This window comes from Corvus hawaiiensis, chromosome 11 (assembly GCF_020740725.1).
Source record: "Corvus hawaiiensis isolate bCorHaw1 chromosome 11, bCorHaw1.pri.cur, whole genome shotgun sequence".
NCBI lineage: Eukaryota > Metazoa > Chordata > Aves > Passeriformes > Corvidae > Corvus > Corvus hawaiiensis.
In genome coordinates, this window is record NC_063223.1 from 2,993,632 (window position 1) to 3,010,124 (window position 16,493).

General features: G+C 50.7%; 1 protein-coding gene across 2 annotated transcripts in view; it reads left to right on the plus strand.

The window, feature by feature from the left end:
- Window positions 1-16,493, plus strand: part of PLXND1 (plexin D1) — a 70,415-nt gene that overhangs the window by 17,438 nt on the left and 36,484 nt on the right. Inside the window, exons 3-12 of one of the 2 annotated variants that reach the window (XM_048315255.1) lie at window positions 1,890-2,021; window positions 3,754-3,854; window positions 4,526-4,655; window positions 5,209-5,383; window positions 6,858-6,966; window positions 7,852-7,954; window positions 10,806-10,913; window positions 12,723-12,812; window positions 13,662-13,755; window positions 16,141-16,304. In XM_048315255.1, the coding sequence (XP_048171212.1) occupies window positions 1,890-2,021; window positions 3,754-3,854; window positions 4,526-4,655; window positions 5,209-5,383; window positions 6,858-6,966; window positions 7,852-7,954; window positions 10,806-10,913; window positions 12,723-12,812; window positions 13,662-13,755; window positions 16,141-16,304 (1,206 nt within the window). The remainder of the gene's footprint in view (window positions 1-1,889; window positions 2,022-3,753; window positions 3,855-4,525; window positions 4,656-5,208; window positions 5,384-6,857; window positions 6,967-7,851; window positions 7,955-10,805; window positions 10,914-12,722; window positions 12,813-13,661; window positions 13,756-16,140; window positions 16,305-16,493) is intronic. The other variant, XM_048315256.1, reaches the window with a different exon arrangement.

Here is a 16,493-nt window from a genome sequence, read left to right on the forward strand (position 1 = left end):
TCTGCAGTGCCTCCATTAGGGAGAGGCTCCTGGCTACCCTGTGCTGGGATAATTTGCTCAGATAGCTGTAATCTAATTCCACAACACAGCTGCATAACCAGAAGCCCTCCTACCTTTGGGGCTCCTTGCTCTTTGGCACGGGACGCAAGATGTTTTGCGTGAGCAAATCATTCAGATTTGTTGCCTGAGAAAAGACAGCAGAGGGGCAGAAATAGTGCTTGCCCAGCTCCTGCCAGCAGTAATTAGGGCTACCAGGGGCATGTATGGGGAATTAATGCAATTCTGCGGCTGCAGACGGGCATTTGGTGAGGGCCAGTCCCACATCTAGCAGTCGTGAGAGGGACAGCAGTGCTTGGGCAGCATGGCTGGGGTAAGACATGCCAGGGTGTGGTGCTCTCACGGGTAACGGTGGGCGGGAGGGTTCTGTCCTGACAAGTCCCACATGTCCACATCTGGAAGGCTGCAGACAAGTGCTGCAGTGGGGTTACCCGGGACTTCACTCACTCTGCTCCCACCAACACCAGGGCAGCGCTTGTCCTCCAGCCCACCCCAGCCTGCTAGCCTGCTGCACCAGGACCGGTGGTCACTGCCCCCCTGTGCTGCTGTGAGGGCTCTCCCCCAGAGCCTGCAGCCCCCTGGGATGTAGGGAAAGTGCCTGTGTGAAGAAGGTGTAGGGTAAACGTGCCCAGGAGGCAGAGGGACCGAGGCACAGGTATCTGTAAACAGCCACGTGTGGAGCACCTCTCAGCAGTGAGGGAGAGAGGATGGTTGCAGAGCTGCAGCAGAGAATGTCAGGGCTCAGTTCATGGACATCTTGGGTGATCCCAGGGAAATAATTTAGCTTCTGGCTAGCCAGCTTTTAAAATGAACACAATGATAGTTCCCTGTTTTTTCTGCACAGCTCTCAGTGCTTGCATGTGATTCTTAGCAGAGAGAAGCCTCTGCTTTGAGCCTGTGCTGTCATACTGGGGTGTGTCAGTGCTGCTCTAGTGTAAGAATTAGTTAACCTATGTTAATTAATTAATCCACACTTTAGAGAGCAGAGGCATACTTGGTCATTACAATTATTACCTTCCCTTGCTAGTAAGGAGGCAAGGATTTTCCTCACTCCCTTTCTGTTTTAAGCTGAAAAGTGGCTGTCACAAGAAATTGTGTAGCCCCATTGTTATTTCCTCTCAGCAATGCCACATTTAATTTACTGTATTTTCAAGTCAAATTCCAAGACATTAAGAGAAGTGAAAGGCAGGCTGATGCTGTGCCCCCTCCTCCATCACTGCCAGCACTTCAGCTGGTGATTCATGAGGCAAGGTAGGACTTGGCACTCTTGTGGCAGCTGCCGTGGTCTTCTGGAGTCAGCAGGGATAGAAGCTTCTTCTCGCTGGGAGTGATAACACTTATTTTTCAAATATTCAGGGAGCAGGGGATGCCATGCTGTACAGCCATGTTGCTGATTTGCATTGGTTTTCATTAAGTTTTGGAAACTTAATGTTCTCTGTACAGAATGTGCATATGTATGGGATGAGGGCTGAAGGCTGGTGCCACTTGCATGAGGGTAACACAAACGCTGCTGTGCCTGCTGGATGCAGCTGTGCAGGGGTAGAGCCTCCAATCAGACACTTTCCAGAGGTACCCCCTCAGAGGGACCAGGGACTGTGAGGGTCCTGCGCCACTGAGCAAGGCTGGGGTGCCTGTCCACTGACACAGAGCAGAGCTGACTTTCCAGGAAAGCTCTGTGTGTGCAGCCTGCAAAGTGTGCAGGGATTCACCGTGCTTGACCATGTGGGGCACCATTGTATACCACTTTGGTTTTTGTTTATAACCAAGGAGAAATAATCTTCTCCCCTTAGTGTTTGAAAATGGTCTCAGTGAGTGGCTTCTTCTCTCTATAGATCGACCTGGACAGTACAATGAGGGTTATTAGCAGGAGATCCATTTCAGTGGCTTACGGAGAGCCTGTCCATCCCATCATGCAATTTGACCCTTCTGATTCCACCTACCTCTACCTGATGACCTCTTACCAGGTGAGATCTTCAGTCCTCAACAAAACAGTTCTTGGAGCACATCATGCATTTGATTTAGCTCAGAGCTGGGAGCAGAAAGGGACAATAAGATTTTCTTTAAGATTAATGGTCAGAGCCAAGATGTTCAGAGCTTTGGCTGTCACCAGGCTTTCTGGGGAGGTGCCTGTCCATTCTCCTCTGCTGGGTGATAACACCATGCAGCCCAGCTTATCAGGTCTATGTGGTGGTCAGGTAAAAAGGAGAGTGAAAGATACTGCAACTGATTACACTTACGGGAATGCAGAAATAAGCCAAGGTTGTTCCTGTACAGAAACCCCAAAATAACAGTACACGGTCTTTAGGAAGGCTTTCAGGAGATGCTACAGGCAAAAAGTCTGCCTGTCAGAAGTGGTCCCTGGGGAGGTTTCTGCTCAGCCCTTGGCAGGAGGGCTCTGCAGAGACCTGGAGAGGTGCAGCAGGTACAGACAGACGGTCTCATCTCCATCAAGTTAACAGAGGAGGAAGATGAGAGCTGAGCGCTCCAGGCACTGGTGGTTTGTCCTGAATTACATTTTAATCTGCCAAAACAGATGCGCAACCACAAATGTTACATGTTGCATTTGTATTTTCCAAGCTCTAATTCCCTGCAGATTGGTCATTATCATTTCACAGACCCCTCCCAGGATGCCTCTTTAGCTGATGGCTCCGACTGTCTCATCTCAGCCCTTCACTGGGCTGTGCCCTCCACTCGAGCTGATCAAACACCCTGTGTGGTGCCTCCTCTGACTGCTTCTTTTCCAATAAATCTGATGAGTTAATTTTTCTTTGGTGGAGTTAGCATCCTGGGAAGCTCCCCAGGAGCTTGACAGGGTTGAGGTGGGATTGCTGAGCCCTGCAGGGCTGGGGAACAGTGACGTCCTGTGAGTGAAGTGGGGCTCCGGCCAAGGAGCCCACAGCCCGGGGTGTGCTCCCCTGGTGGGAGCTCAGGGCTCTTGGCACCTCACATTTTCAGTCCCCACTGTTCCAAACCACTCAGGTTTCCTTCCCAAATGTTTAGAGATCAAAGGAGGAAAGAGTAGAAACCAACACATGCTTTCCCTTCCAACTGCTCCTGCCAAGTGAGTCCCCAGAGGTACTTTGATTTTTTTACAAATCAAGGTTTCTAGAGTGGTGCTGCTTTCTGATCTTTGTGTAAACAGCCAGAGAGTGCTGGGCTCTCTCTGAAAAGGAGCTTTCTGCAGGATTGGGTGAGAGCTTTTCACAGAGAGGGACAAGCTGTGAAGCCATCTCCATCTGACACCTCTGAAAGGTGCAGTGTCACACTCTGTACCCTGGTCATCACATGGCTCCTGCCATGGCGCCAGCTGAAAAGGAGCAGCTCAGCCCAGCCTCGCTCAGCCCAGCTCAGCCGGCTACAAACTCTGTGGTTGCCGGAGCCCTTGGGCATCCTTCCTGTCTTGGGGCTCATGGCCCCTGGCTTAGACAGGCTCTGGGGGCCCCCAGTGAGCAGCAGACAGCTTCTTGGGCTCGTCCCCATGCCGAGTGGCTGTGGCACAGCTCCTGCTTCCAAGCTGTGCCAGAGTCTGTTCCCGTGGCATGGTGGGTGAGTTTGCTCCAGGCTAAGGGGTATCGCAGCCCGAGGTGCTGGTGTCTTGTCTCCAGCTGCACATGGCCGTGCTGGTGTGTCCCAGTTGGGAGGGTGCTCCTGTGGGGCTGTGACAGCTTTGGAAGCAGCTGTGCTGTTGTTGTGCAGATGACGCGGGTGAAGGTGGCTGCCTGCAGCCAGTACTCGACATGCACGGAGTGCCTGGCCGCCGCTGATGCCTACTGCGGGTGGTGCACGATGGAGACCAGGTAGGACCAGCCGTGTCTGGTGCGCTTCAGCCTGTCCTTTGGCCCTCAGCCTGGGCAAGAATTTCTGGCACCTTTTGTATTTCCCCACAGTCACACTACCAACAGTCTTTTTCCATTCCTTACAAAATACATGCTGTTAAAAACAATTGCATCTGGCCCAAAGGGTTGGGATGTTCTTCAGAGCCAAGATTTCACCATAGCTGCATTGTCATGCCACAGGCAGCTGCCAGTGCAGAGAATCTTTTGCAGGTGTTAAACCATGGGACTGGGAGAACCCATACCCTATGAAAGTCCATCTTTTGCCCCTGCAGATCTCATCTATCAGCAGAAGACAATCACACGCAAACAGGGATATTCAAAATTAGATTCCACATTTGCAAACAGAAGATGTTGGACAAAATGTCATCCTCTTCTCCTGAGTTTGGGTTCAGACTGGCCTTCCCCTGCCTTCCTCAGTCCCGGTGCTCCACTGGTGCTGTGGGGGTACATGCTTTTATCATGGCAAGCAGACACTTTAAACCTAGCAGCAAATATTTAGGCTTAGCTGCATGGATGAAGGAGAAAGATACAGACACAGGATTTTCTCAGGATCTTCCCTTACAAGAAATTCAACATTTTTATCAGCTGTTTTAAAACTCATGAACCGTGAGCTGTTCCTCTGTTCGTTTCAGGTGTTCTCTGCAGCATGAATGCACCAACTTCACAGGGGCCAACTTCTGGGCGAGTGTGAGTGAAGGAGTGCAGCAGTGCCCCTCCATGACCATCCTGGAGCCTGAGATCAATATTGACAAAGAGAACCCGGTACGTTTGATGCCAATACCCAATCAATCCCCTGCAGCATCCTTAGAGCCGTTGCCTGTTCTCAGGCCGGTAACTATCTGTGCTCCTCCCGTGAGCAGCATGGCTCCTTGTGGCTTGGATGTGGGGATGCTGAGCTCTGCTGCATGCTGCTGTGTCAGGCCAAGGCTCTCAGGGAGCTGGGGGTGACCTGCTGCACCCCAGAGCCTGAGCCGGCTGGATGCCAAGTCTGCGGGCAAACAGCACCTAGAGCTGAGTCCATAGGCAAAAAAGACCTGGAGCTGCTGCACCAAACACACAGGGGAGGGTCACAAAATTTCAAATACAGACAATCAGCTGCAGACAGCTGAATCAACTCATTTCCTGGTTTTGTATTGTTGCTATTTTTATATTTTAGTTATATTTTAAAGGTTTTCATCAAAATATTGTATGTTTCAAGACAGACCCTGTCTGTGGGCTTGTTTTGGAGTTGCCTACCTCTGAAAAGCTTCTAAAATGTTGAAAATTTCTAAATATAATTTTCTGTGATAATAACTGACTTTTTTGTCTCATATAGGCCCTAATAATACAAATAAATGGAACTATCCCAAACCTGAATGGAACAAATATTTCGTGTGACTATGGAAACAACATCCACACGGTAGCCAGAGTTGCTGGGGATTATGTAAACCAATTTATTTACTGCAGTTTGCTTCCACACGAGAAATATCCAGCATTTCCTCATGACCAAGGTATATAGAGGCAAACAAGCTGCGTTCCTTCTGACTGCTTTTGTGGACGTAGTTTTTGATAGGCTTTATTTCTTTTTTCATCTGTATGCACAGTTAACAGATACAGGGAAGAAAAGCCCAAAGCTGCTTGTGTTTTACAGGGCATATGACTCCGAAGCGTAGGAGTTCCACCATCTTTACATGAATTGATAGTATTTTAAATCTATCAATTTTTGTTTTAAATGTCAGAATTTAAATGCCAGTTCATGTACTTATTTTTATCTGGTTCAAGCTTCTGCTTTAGATTTAGTTTGTACTAAGCCAAAAATGTTTTAGCCCCAGGCAAATAATGTAGTTTTTATATTGATATTTCAATTGCTGTGTTTAGTTTCCCTCTAAAACACATGCTGCCTTTCAGGAGAAGTTTTGGAGGAAGAGCAAGTGGGTACCTAAAGGAGCTCAGGAACTCTTAGCCCCCATTTTGCAATCAAAACCCAGACAGAGATGTCCAGTGTCCCCTGTTCTCTGATGGTACCAAAGGGGATGCCTGTCTCGAGGCTGCCTTTGGAGGAGATGAGCGCCCGTGGATGAGGATGAGGCTGAAGTCAGCTGAGCTGCTGGCTGAGCTGACCAGATCTGAACTGGCCTCTTAGTGATGGAGTCAGCCACTCTCAGTGTGTTCGGAGGAGTTTGATGCTTCATTCCAGACTTTAGTGCTTGTTAAATTTTCATCCTTCAAGCCTGGAGTGAATGTGCTGTTGAAGATGGCTGACTTGAGTAGGGGGAGAATTAGCTAGTCCTTTTGAAAATTCCACTTTTCCTAGGCCCATTTGTAAAGCTGCATTGCTTTTCTCCCGAACTATCCAAAGAATGGGAGATCATTAACTGCTCTGTATTGTTGGTTACAGCAATGTCCAAATGAATTTCTGGAATCCAGTGCGCTGATTTATTGTCCGTATTCTGAAAGAGGCATTGTTTCTTCTCCCTGGTGCTTATATGGCAAAATTGCAAAGAAAAAAAATTAAGCAATTTTGGGGGGGAGGGAAGGTAGCATGGTGTGTTGAGCAGCCAAAAAAGGGATTTCCGCTCTCTGCAGGTTTGTTGGCATGGGGAAAGTGAGCGGGATTTTAAAACATGGTAACTAACATGTTTTAATTACCACATTTTTAAAAAACATAATTTGGCACCAACTGTACGTGAAGTCAATAATTAAATCTGCTAATTAACACTTGCATAACATGCTGGAATTTTGTGCCGAAAGACATAATGTTCTTTTCTGTGAGAGTAATGTAAAGTGCTGATTTAGGAGGGAAGAGCTGAAGGTCAGAGGACAAAAGATGACTGGTCCAAGCTCTGAAATGCAGCTCGGAGGAAGCCCTAGAGAAAACAAATCAGATTTAGCCCTTGTTTTCCCAAGGCGTCTCTCTTGTCTACTGAGTGTGAGTGTGAGCAAGGGGCTCTTGCAACCCAATATTCTTTGGCTTGATTTTCTCAGACCACGTGGTCGTTGAAACCTCTCTCCGGGTCAACAACAAAAACATTATCCGGGCCAATTTCACCATCTATGATTGCAAAAGGATTGGAAACATTTACCCAAAGAGAGCGTAAGTGACCCCAGTGTACAGGCAGCGGAGCCACCGCGGGTGGTGGCAGGGTGTGGGTGGCACTGGGATGACGAAAGTGGGGTGGTTTGAAGCTGGGAGGGTGCCAGCACAAAGCTGGATGAGGGTCCTCCCATGTGGGGTTAATGGGGGAGCACAACCCCTGCCAGTAGGCAGCTGAGGGCCTGGGCAGGATTTGGCAGGATTGTCGGAGATGGGATGCCAGAGGAAGGTCCTCAAACCATCTGGACATGTTGGGTTTCTTTTAAACATGAATAATATTTTTATATAAAGCTTGTTCTATTAACCCTTCAGCAGCAGAGGTGGCCTCCCCAGCAATCTGTAGGGGCATCTGTGGAGTGTTGGGGAAGGGAGGGTCATGCTCTCTTGGTCATTCCAGCCCTGGGTGGGAGCCCCATCAGATTGATGGGGACTCTGGTGCCACACACCAAAACTCATCCACCTCTCAGGAGCATAAGAGCAGGACCTGACCACAGGGCCCTCCATGGCTTCACAGCGCCCGCCAGTGCTCCCACGTCTGTGTAAACAGCAGGGAGAGTCTTTGTCAGGTCCAACACATCAGGCTCCTCAGAGAGACAGATGAGGGGAAAGAGCATTTTTTTGGGGAAAACCATTTTTTGTTAAGCAGGGGATGGTGGCTCCCAGTCTGCTGTGGCCTGAGGCCAGGCAGGGATGCCTGGGGGTGATGGGCTCTGGCCACATCCCCTGCCAGCTCCCAGGGAGAGGAGAGGGAAATCCAGCCTCTGCCGTGGGTTTTTCTAGGCACCATTAAAGGCTGAACAGTGTGAAGATGGCTTGCAGGGCTGAGGTGTGGCCCCTCTGAGCAACCTATACTCTGCTTTTCTCACCATGCCTTTGCCATTTCAGGTGCACCAGCTGCCTCTCAGCCAGGTGGAAGTGTCACTGGTGCCCCTCCGCCTACACCTGCGTCTCCAACCACTCACAGTGTGACGACATGCTGCAGATGAAGGTGAGGCCCCTTAAACTGCTGCTCAGGCTCTGAGCCTCCTCCAGCAGTGGCTGGCACTCGCTGGCCGTGGCTTGTGCCCTGCTGGAGTTGGAGCACCGTCCTCAGTTGGAGCTCAGGAGGGGGATGTGTGGGGGCAGGTAAGCTGCAACTGCAGCGTGCTGCGCCGTGCCGAGGCGTGTGTGTGAGGAGGCTGGCAGCTGGCTAAATGACTCAGCTGTCCTGGTGCCTCCTGTGGGCTCCATCCCTTGGCTCTCCATCTCTTCTCATACCTGGAGCAATGCTGCTCTTTCTCCACATCTTGGGCCACCTGAGTTTGAGTACAAGAAGAAACAGCCACACCACCATTCCCTCAGCTTTGACTAGAGGTTGCTGTATGTTAATAATGTGCTGGAGCACCACTGGTGGTGCTCATCTGGAGGAGAAAATCGCCCCTTTCCAAGTTGCAGGTTTAATGCCCAGAGGCTCAGAGTGTTCCTACTACTGAAATTTAAATTTAAGTTAATTTAAATAAAATGGGCCTTTTAGGAATCAGTCTGCTCTAGATCCAAGCCAAACTTTTGCACTGTAAATTGAATATCCTTTTTGCACCAGTGCTCTGCTCTTAACTCAGGTCTCCAGCATTCCCCATGCTCATCATTGAGAGGAGTTTGGCCCCGTGTCAGATGTGCCACCCTCACTCTCAGGCTGACCCTAGAGCCAGCTCTGGCATCTGCTCTCCTCCAGGGGGAGGAGGTGGGTGACTTTGAGTGCAGGGCATGGGGGTGAAGCTGAAGCCACCACATTGCAGCTCCACGGGGACCCTGTAAATCCCTGGGAAACAGGGATGGAAAAGTCTCTGCCAGGTGGCAGCTCCCAGCAGCACGGGGCAGTGTGTTGGGATCAGCTGTGCCTGCCTGTGCATACCCAGGTGTTTTGGGGAAGCAGCCTCTTCTTTGTCCACTTCACGAGTTTCAGTGACTGGTGTTTTCTCTGGCTGTCTCAATGGGTGCTGGGAAGTTGAAAACCATCCTGATGGCTGCTCCTGTTGGGTGTCTGTCCTGTGCCAGGGCCTAGGGAACTCTGCAGGGGTCTGGCACGTGCCAGTCTGTTGGGGCAGTGGGTGCTCATGCTGTGTGTGCTGCTGGGCGCTGCTGTGCTGCTCGGGCCAGGGACTTGGTGTCAGTCTCAGCAGTGATGCTGGGTGACATCAGGGCTGTGGGGTCACCCGGGGACTGCCCTGGCTTAGTCCTCAATTAGTAAAGGACTAACTTCATCTCGTCAGATCTCCTGCTCCAGAGGTACAGTTGGGCTGGATGCTGACCTGCTTGGGCACGTTTGTTTTCTCTCTGTGCCTCCTGCTGATCTCGTGAGCAGGTGCAGGAGAGGTGCTCTGTAGCCCTGGAAACACGGTGCTTTCATCGTGCAGTCGGAGCTTTTGGTAAACAAACCATTGCTGGTGCAGCTGCACCTGAGCATAGCTCCGCAGGGAGAGCAGCATCGTACAGCTCCATCCACAGCATCTTAAACATTCTGCCCCTTTCCTCTGACCCAGATGGGAAGGCTGTAGTCAGCTGGAAGCTCTATTTCTTGTCACTGGTGAACAGCAGGAGAAGGGGCTGCAAGATGACAAGTTAATCAGTCCTCTGAAGTGTATTTCTCTGGGAAGCTGTGCCAGCTGTGGTGACATGCAAGGACTCACCAGGCCATGGGAGGTTTTGCTTGAAATTTCAGTTTTAGCTGTGCTGGTTTTCTTTTAACTCTTTGGATTCCCTTGGAAGAGGCTTGGGACTGAAATCTCTCCCCAGTCGTTTGCTTTGTTGTTTTGCTTCCCTTATCACGTTCATCTCTGTTATTTAATCTCCTTGTTTAGGCAGCACCAACTGTGCTTTGTTAAATGAGTGTCCTGACAGAAGTGAAACATTTTTTCCACAGTCAAACAGGCACTTCGAGGTAGTTCCCTGACCCCTATCTAGGTCTGGGGAGGGCAGGAGAGAAACCTGCCACTTGCTGCTTGTCCGGTCCCAGGGATGTGTCCAGCTGCAGGGATGTGTCTGAATAGGCATCCTAGCACTGGAAGGGCAGGCTTGGCCTCTCCTTGGAGCAGCAGCAGCACTGGCATCAGTGGAGCCACAGCAGGATAACCTTTAATGCAAGCAAGAGGAAATCTTGCCTGCTGCGAATGATTCTGCATAATGGACCAAGTATTTTGTTGTCTTTTACCCCAATGGCTCCACTGTCACAGGCATTACTCTGGATGTACCCTGGGGCCATGCAGAATCTGGCTTCATTTTTGCTGTGGTTTTGCAGTGTGATTTACATCTCATGAGAGAACAGGACGGGTTTGTCACATAGACTGGAATTCTGAGTCAGCTCCAGTGTCTGAGACATCAATTTAAAACGAGAACAAAAGTAGGGAGACAGATGACCTTTTAAAATCATTTTTCAGCTTCATTTAAGCCTTTCACTGCAGCTACCCTACTACTGCAGCCCCCTCGCTGAAGCCCCTCTGGTTCCTCATACCCTCTCTCCATGCACACGCAGCCTGTGCACTCCGCAGTGCCGCTGTGCAGGATGGAGACCCTGGAACACAGACTCTCTGCTGGCCAGAGTGAGCAATGCAGGGGGTGGGAGAGGGTCACACTAATAAATCTGCCATTGAAGGTGGCAGTGCCATCTTTCAGAGTCATTCTGGTCCTGTCACTGCCGGAGTGGCAGCTGAGGTGCAGGTGCACGGTCACTGTGCATCTGGCAGTACCTGTTTCCCAGTGAAATGAATCTTATCAAGGACCCTGATGGTTCCTCTTCCCTAGTTGCTGAGGATGCTCAGCATGCACCCAGCTAACCTCTTTTTTTTCCTTATTTTTGTACCTAGCAGAAGAAAATTGACTGTCCTCAAATAGTACCTGCCCCTTTGGAGCCGATGCCCACGGGTGTATCTCGGGACATCATGATCTCACTGGCCAATGCAACTTTCTCTAAGGTAAATGAGTTCCTCAAGGCATTGGGAAGGTTTGGAGAGGTGTTCGGGGAAAATAAAACTTCCCATTCCCTTGTGGGTGTTTGCTCCACCATGGAGCATGCCAGTGTCATGCTCTCCCAACACCGCATGCTGGCCTGGCCCCAGTGCGCACGCTGAGGAACGAAGGACACAGCTCCGAGTGGCAGGCAGGGAGCCCTGCACTGTCGGAGCCGCAGTGTTTGAGTATAGCATGGAAGCATTGTTTAACTTCAGGTCATCACTGCAGAGCTTGTTTGGTGTGAAAAAGCCTTTTTTGTGAAATTTTCTGACACACAAGCTCTAAAAGCGAAAAGCAGGAGTGGACATCAAGTGGTGCCTTCGGAGATGTGCTGCATGCCAGAAAGAACCAGAGGAATTTGGGGCAAAGAGGCTGAGCACTGGGATAGTGCTTGAGTAAGCTCTGGTGTTTGTAGAAAGCTGCCCTGATTAATTTTGGCTCAGATCAACAGGGCTCATGGGGCCAGGTTTGCCTTGTCCCTCCTGATGATTCCAGCATGCTGGGCAGCCAAGTGGCTCCTTCTTCTTCAGGAGAGGAGAGTTTTGGAAGTGCTGGTGGAGCTGTTCTGGGGTGCTGGGGGGTGCTGCCAGGGACTGTGGAGGCACCACTCCCACCACACCTTCTTGCCCTCAGCACAGCAGCAGAGCAGATCCTCGTGCCTGGATGGGGTGGCCTTTTCCTGTACAGCTCCAGCCTCCAGGAAGGAGGCTGTGCCCTCTGCAATCAGAAAAACAGGGTGAGAAATCCTTCTTCCTTTCTGGATGCTGGAGGTGGCTGAGGAGGAAGCAATAGTGCGTGGAACCCACAGGAAATGGAGTCAGCAGGAAAGGGGCAGCAGCACTGCTGCTCTGGGGCAGCTGGACAGGCTCTGGCAGTCTGGCTCCCTTCCACCACCTTCTGCTCTCTGTCCCAGGCTGCTGGATAGGATTTCGTCTCTTTCCCTCTCTGGAGGAACTCACGAGTGCTGCTGAAGTGGGAAGCCTCAGAAACATGTGCCCTGACCCCTTTGCTGCAGTAGGGGCACTGCACAGGCAGGGACGTGAGGCCAGGGGTATGGGGAGCCTGCAGAGCCAGAGCTGCCTTGTGCTCCAGTAACACACTGGGCAAGATTCTGCCTGTGTGTTTGCTGAGCCAGCAGCTGTCTGCCAGGAGTCTGGTGCTTCCTTCCATGTCTTTTATCAGATCTGCCAGTATTCAAAGGATAGTTAGACCTCAGTAGTGGTGGAGCATCAACTGCTTGGAGATAGGATTTTTTCCTGCAGAATGTGGGCACAGCAATAATTTGGTGCAGGATATTATCCTTATGTTACCAGGAAAACAGGACGGAAGTCTGTCTTTGAACATGTTGTCAGCTGGGTCCTCATTTGAATTAGAGATTTGCTCTGTGTAGTCATTGGGAAGAGGAGGAGGAAGGTTACTTTGAGCCCAAGTCACGGGCTGGTTTGGACAAGGTGGCCTGGGACAATGTTGGCTCTCAGTCTGCACTGCAGCATGAGTTCCACACACCCTGGCCCACAGGAGCTATCGTACCCCGCTGTTGGGGTTACAAGAGCTCAGCCAGGCACAGCTCCTGGTCTGTGTGTGCTGTGGGCCAGGCACAGCTCCTGGTCTGCACCTTTAGTGTTGGGTATCATCTCCTGTTTGACTTGGACAGAGCACAGGTGCCAGTGGCAAAATCAAGCTGGGACACAGGCCCTGCCGATCAACTGACAGACAGAGAACTGCACCAAACAGTTTTTGCAGCCATTCTGCCCTTGTCTTCCCTCTCCTAGGAGACAGCTCTGGAGTGCCATTTTGGGACGGACAGGACATTTGAAGCCCGGTGGGTGAACTCCTCTGCCGTGGAGTGTGTACGTGTGCTGGTGAGTCGAGGGGTGAGGCTGCCAGCCCTGCTTCCCCCAGGCTGAGGTTCAGGTCCAAGGGCAGGCAGGGTCTCACCCCCAACCTCCCTTCTGGCAGTGGGACACCACTTGCTCTCTTCCCTCCATCCCTCACTCCTGCATTCACCCCTCTGGCAAGAGGCTCTCTGCATGTGCTGATGCTGGCAGGGCGCAGACATGTCACCGGTGCTGTGCTCCCAGTTCCGTGGGGATCTGCAGTGGCTTTGGCCCCTGCTCCCCTGGGGCTTGGGAAAGAGCTGCTTGTTTACCTTTCTAAATGGAAAGAGTTCAGTTCAGGCAAAATTATTTGGCCACCTTTCAGGGTTGCTGTTTCTGTAGTTTTTATTTTGAACAAGGAATTGGCCTAAGAAAATGCTATGATACTCACTGGAAAGTAGTGTGTGGTTGTCAGAGGGCAAACTGCACCTGCAAAATGCAGCAAACATTCGGGCTTTCACCAGTAGCAATATTGCAAGTGTAAGCTGGAGAAGAGCACTTTCCTGTCACGTCACCTGTATCACAGCCCCGCACTGAGAATGTGCAGACAGGCCAGGCTGTTCATTTTCCTGTCTGTTTCTGCTAAAAATAGCAGCAATCCAGGGCTCTGTGCTCACCATGATGTGCCCTGTGTCCTGGTGCCCTTTAGTGGGACTTCAGCAAAATGATTAAAACAAAACAGCCGTCCCTCTTCTTCTGCTAAAGATAAGACCCTTGTGTCTGGAGGAGCAGTGGTCAAAGAAGCCTCATGAGGAAGGTTAATCCATGTAGTGTGTGTGCAGAACTTCCTATTTTACTAAATTTTGTAAGTTTTTGTTTGTTTTTTGTGTGCAGCTCCACACATCAGAAAAAAGCCATCACTTCCCAGTGAACCTCCAGCTGAAGGACAGACCAGACAGATTTATCGACAGTCCAGAGATGATGACAGGTCTGAGTTGAAAATATTTTTATGCTGCTCTCATCTGGTTGGCTTGAATGGCTCTCAAACCTGGGCAGAGTTTATGGCTGCAGGAGAGAGACCATGGCTCCACTGGGCACAGCGCAGTTCCTTCTCTCAGGCACACTCAAAAAGCATATTTACCCAGAGTCACCCCCCATGAACGTGAGCCCAGAGCCCAGACTGGCACCCACGACATCCCTGTTACAGCCAGGTGAAGTCAAGCCCCGCCCAGAAGTGCAGGCAGCTCAGGTCTCAGTGCCAGCAGTGCATGGCGTAGGTGACACCAGTGCTCTCAGTCACAGCAGGGATGTGGGCTGGAGAGAAATTCCTCTGGGGGAGAGAAGGAATGGGGCAGGGCTCTTCCCTCAGCTCGCACAGGAGCATGGCATCAAGGTTCCATGTGCTGTGAAAATTGAGTCCTTCTTTTTGCTTCCTCTGCTGAGAAGGAATAAAATGTGTAAACACATTTCACCCCTGGCCTGTTCTCTGTCTCTGGGAAGAATGGCTGGATTCCCAAAAAAGCCCTTGCTACATCAGCAAACTGAGGAAGGCAGGCAGTCAGACTCGAAATGAGTCAGACTCAGACAAGGTACCCAGGCAGGATGAGCCCAGTGCATCGGCCGTGGAGCCGGGTTTGCACAGCAGCTACCACCACACTCTGTGTAGCTGGAGGTTTGGCGGTGCCCCTCGCCACAGGCTCTGGCTGGGGGCAGCATTCCTGAGCTCCTTTGCCTCTCGACAGTGTCAGCAGCTGTGGCAGAAGGGGCTGATTTATCTGAGGTGCAGAGGAGGAGAACCCAAAGGGAGCTTTCCTTTGATGGATGGCTGTGACAGGGACAAAGACACGAGCACCGACAACCAGTGACCAGGATAGAAAGGTTTCCCCGTGATAAATCCCTGTGAATGAATGAGGATTATCTTGCAAAGTGAAAATACCTGGAAATACCACCACAGGCTGGCATGAGATCTTGTTTCTCTGCAGAAAGAAGAGGGTGTAATTTTGTGATACAGTGGTAACCCTGAGGAGGGGGGTGGGACATTGGGCCTTGGTTGTGTAGAAGACTCAGTTCTGTGTGGGTGGTGCTGGGAGCAGGAACCACAGCAGAAAAAGCATGGTGGAATTCCCCTCCTCCTGCATGGAGAAGGAATTCGTTTACACAGGCCATGTTTGCATCCATCGGAATTGGCCAGAGTATTTGGAGTTCCCACGGGACTGTAAGGCTGCTCTGGCTCCTCCTCGCCTTGCTCAGGCTGGTGTGAGTCACATTAGAGAGACTGCCTTGCATCAGAGACAGAGATCTGCCAGACAAACACGGGCATCTTTTGTAATGTCTTTAATGAAATCATTGATGTAAGTGTTTATTATTTCAATATTTATTAGCTTTTATTGTACACTCTGTTTTGATAGTCCATTGAAGGACTACAAGCTCTGGTGTTGGTTGGAAAACCACCCAGTGTAACCCCCTGGGAGGACTGCAGATGATGTGGAATAAGCTTTTTTTTTGTGGAGAATAGGAGAGACCCTCGGTACTGGTGATGTTTTGTTAGTGTGGCACAGGCAGAGTGTTGGTGCTGATGATATTTCATTAGCACAGCAGAGCGTTGAGGCTGAGGGACTCATTAGTTGCTCATGAAGTGCCTTAAGATGCTCCTGTGAGCAGAAGTGCCAAATGTGACTGTTTCTGTGTTTTATGTACTCTTGCAAAGTCTCCTTTGGGGAAAAGGGTGTGAAAGCCATGTTTCCTGAGCAGTTCTGACCGTTACCTCTGTGGATATCCACACTCCAGTGACAGAAGTCTTGAGGCTGGAGAGGAAATGTAAGCCAGGGCACCAGCTAATGGAGATGTGAAGGCAGTATAAGAAAAACATGTGGAAGCTGAGCAGATCTGAAGGGAGAAGGCAATGAAAGGGGTCTGTCATCACAGGGGGAGGGAAAGGAACTGTAAACACTGTACAAAGCACAAACCACCCCATTTTTGTCAGTGTGGAAGCAATGTGATTGCTTTGCTGGCAGGATGGAGCCAACTTCACCAAGCAGCTTCCCATGTGGATGCTGAGAGTTGGAAACATGTAGCATAAATTGACAAAAGGTTCCAAGTTCGGGTGTTGCTTGTTTCTCAAGGGGGAGAAAAAGGAAAAGAAAGTGCTAAACCATATAGCACTGAGAACAAGCACCCAAGCCTTCTGGGAAATCTGCAGGACGGTAGCCAAGTGCACTCTATGTGCAGACTGCTCTGCTCATCCGCTGGATTTCAGATTTTACTGGGATTAATGTAGCCGGCAGGTGGTGGGAGTGGGAGGGGTTTAGGCTAAGCAAAGCTGGGAGAGCCTCAGGCCTGGAGCTCATGTTGTCTGTTTTCTCTGGTGGTTCAGTGGAGGTGTACAACTGTGCGACCGGCAGTGCCGACTGCTCCCAGTGCTTGGGGAGGGAGGACCTGGGGCACCGCTGCCTCTGGAGTGAGAGCAGCTCCAGCTGCAGGCTGCACACCGAGCCTCCACAGGTCTCTGAAGTCTGCCCACCTCCTGAGATCCGGAAGGTAAGACCCAAAAGCAACATGGAGGGTGCTCACGGTGTGGTGTGGCATGGTGGGTGGTGCCAAGGGCTGGAACTGGCCGCACTGTCCTGCCTGGGGCAGAGAAGGATCTGCACATTGTCCCTGGCACAGGATGGGGTCAAGACCAGCACTGAATTATTCAGACTTTCTATGCTGTTGAGTCACCTGGTG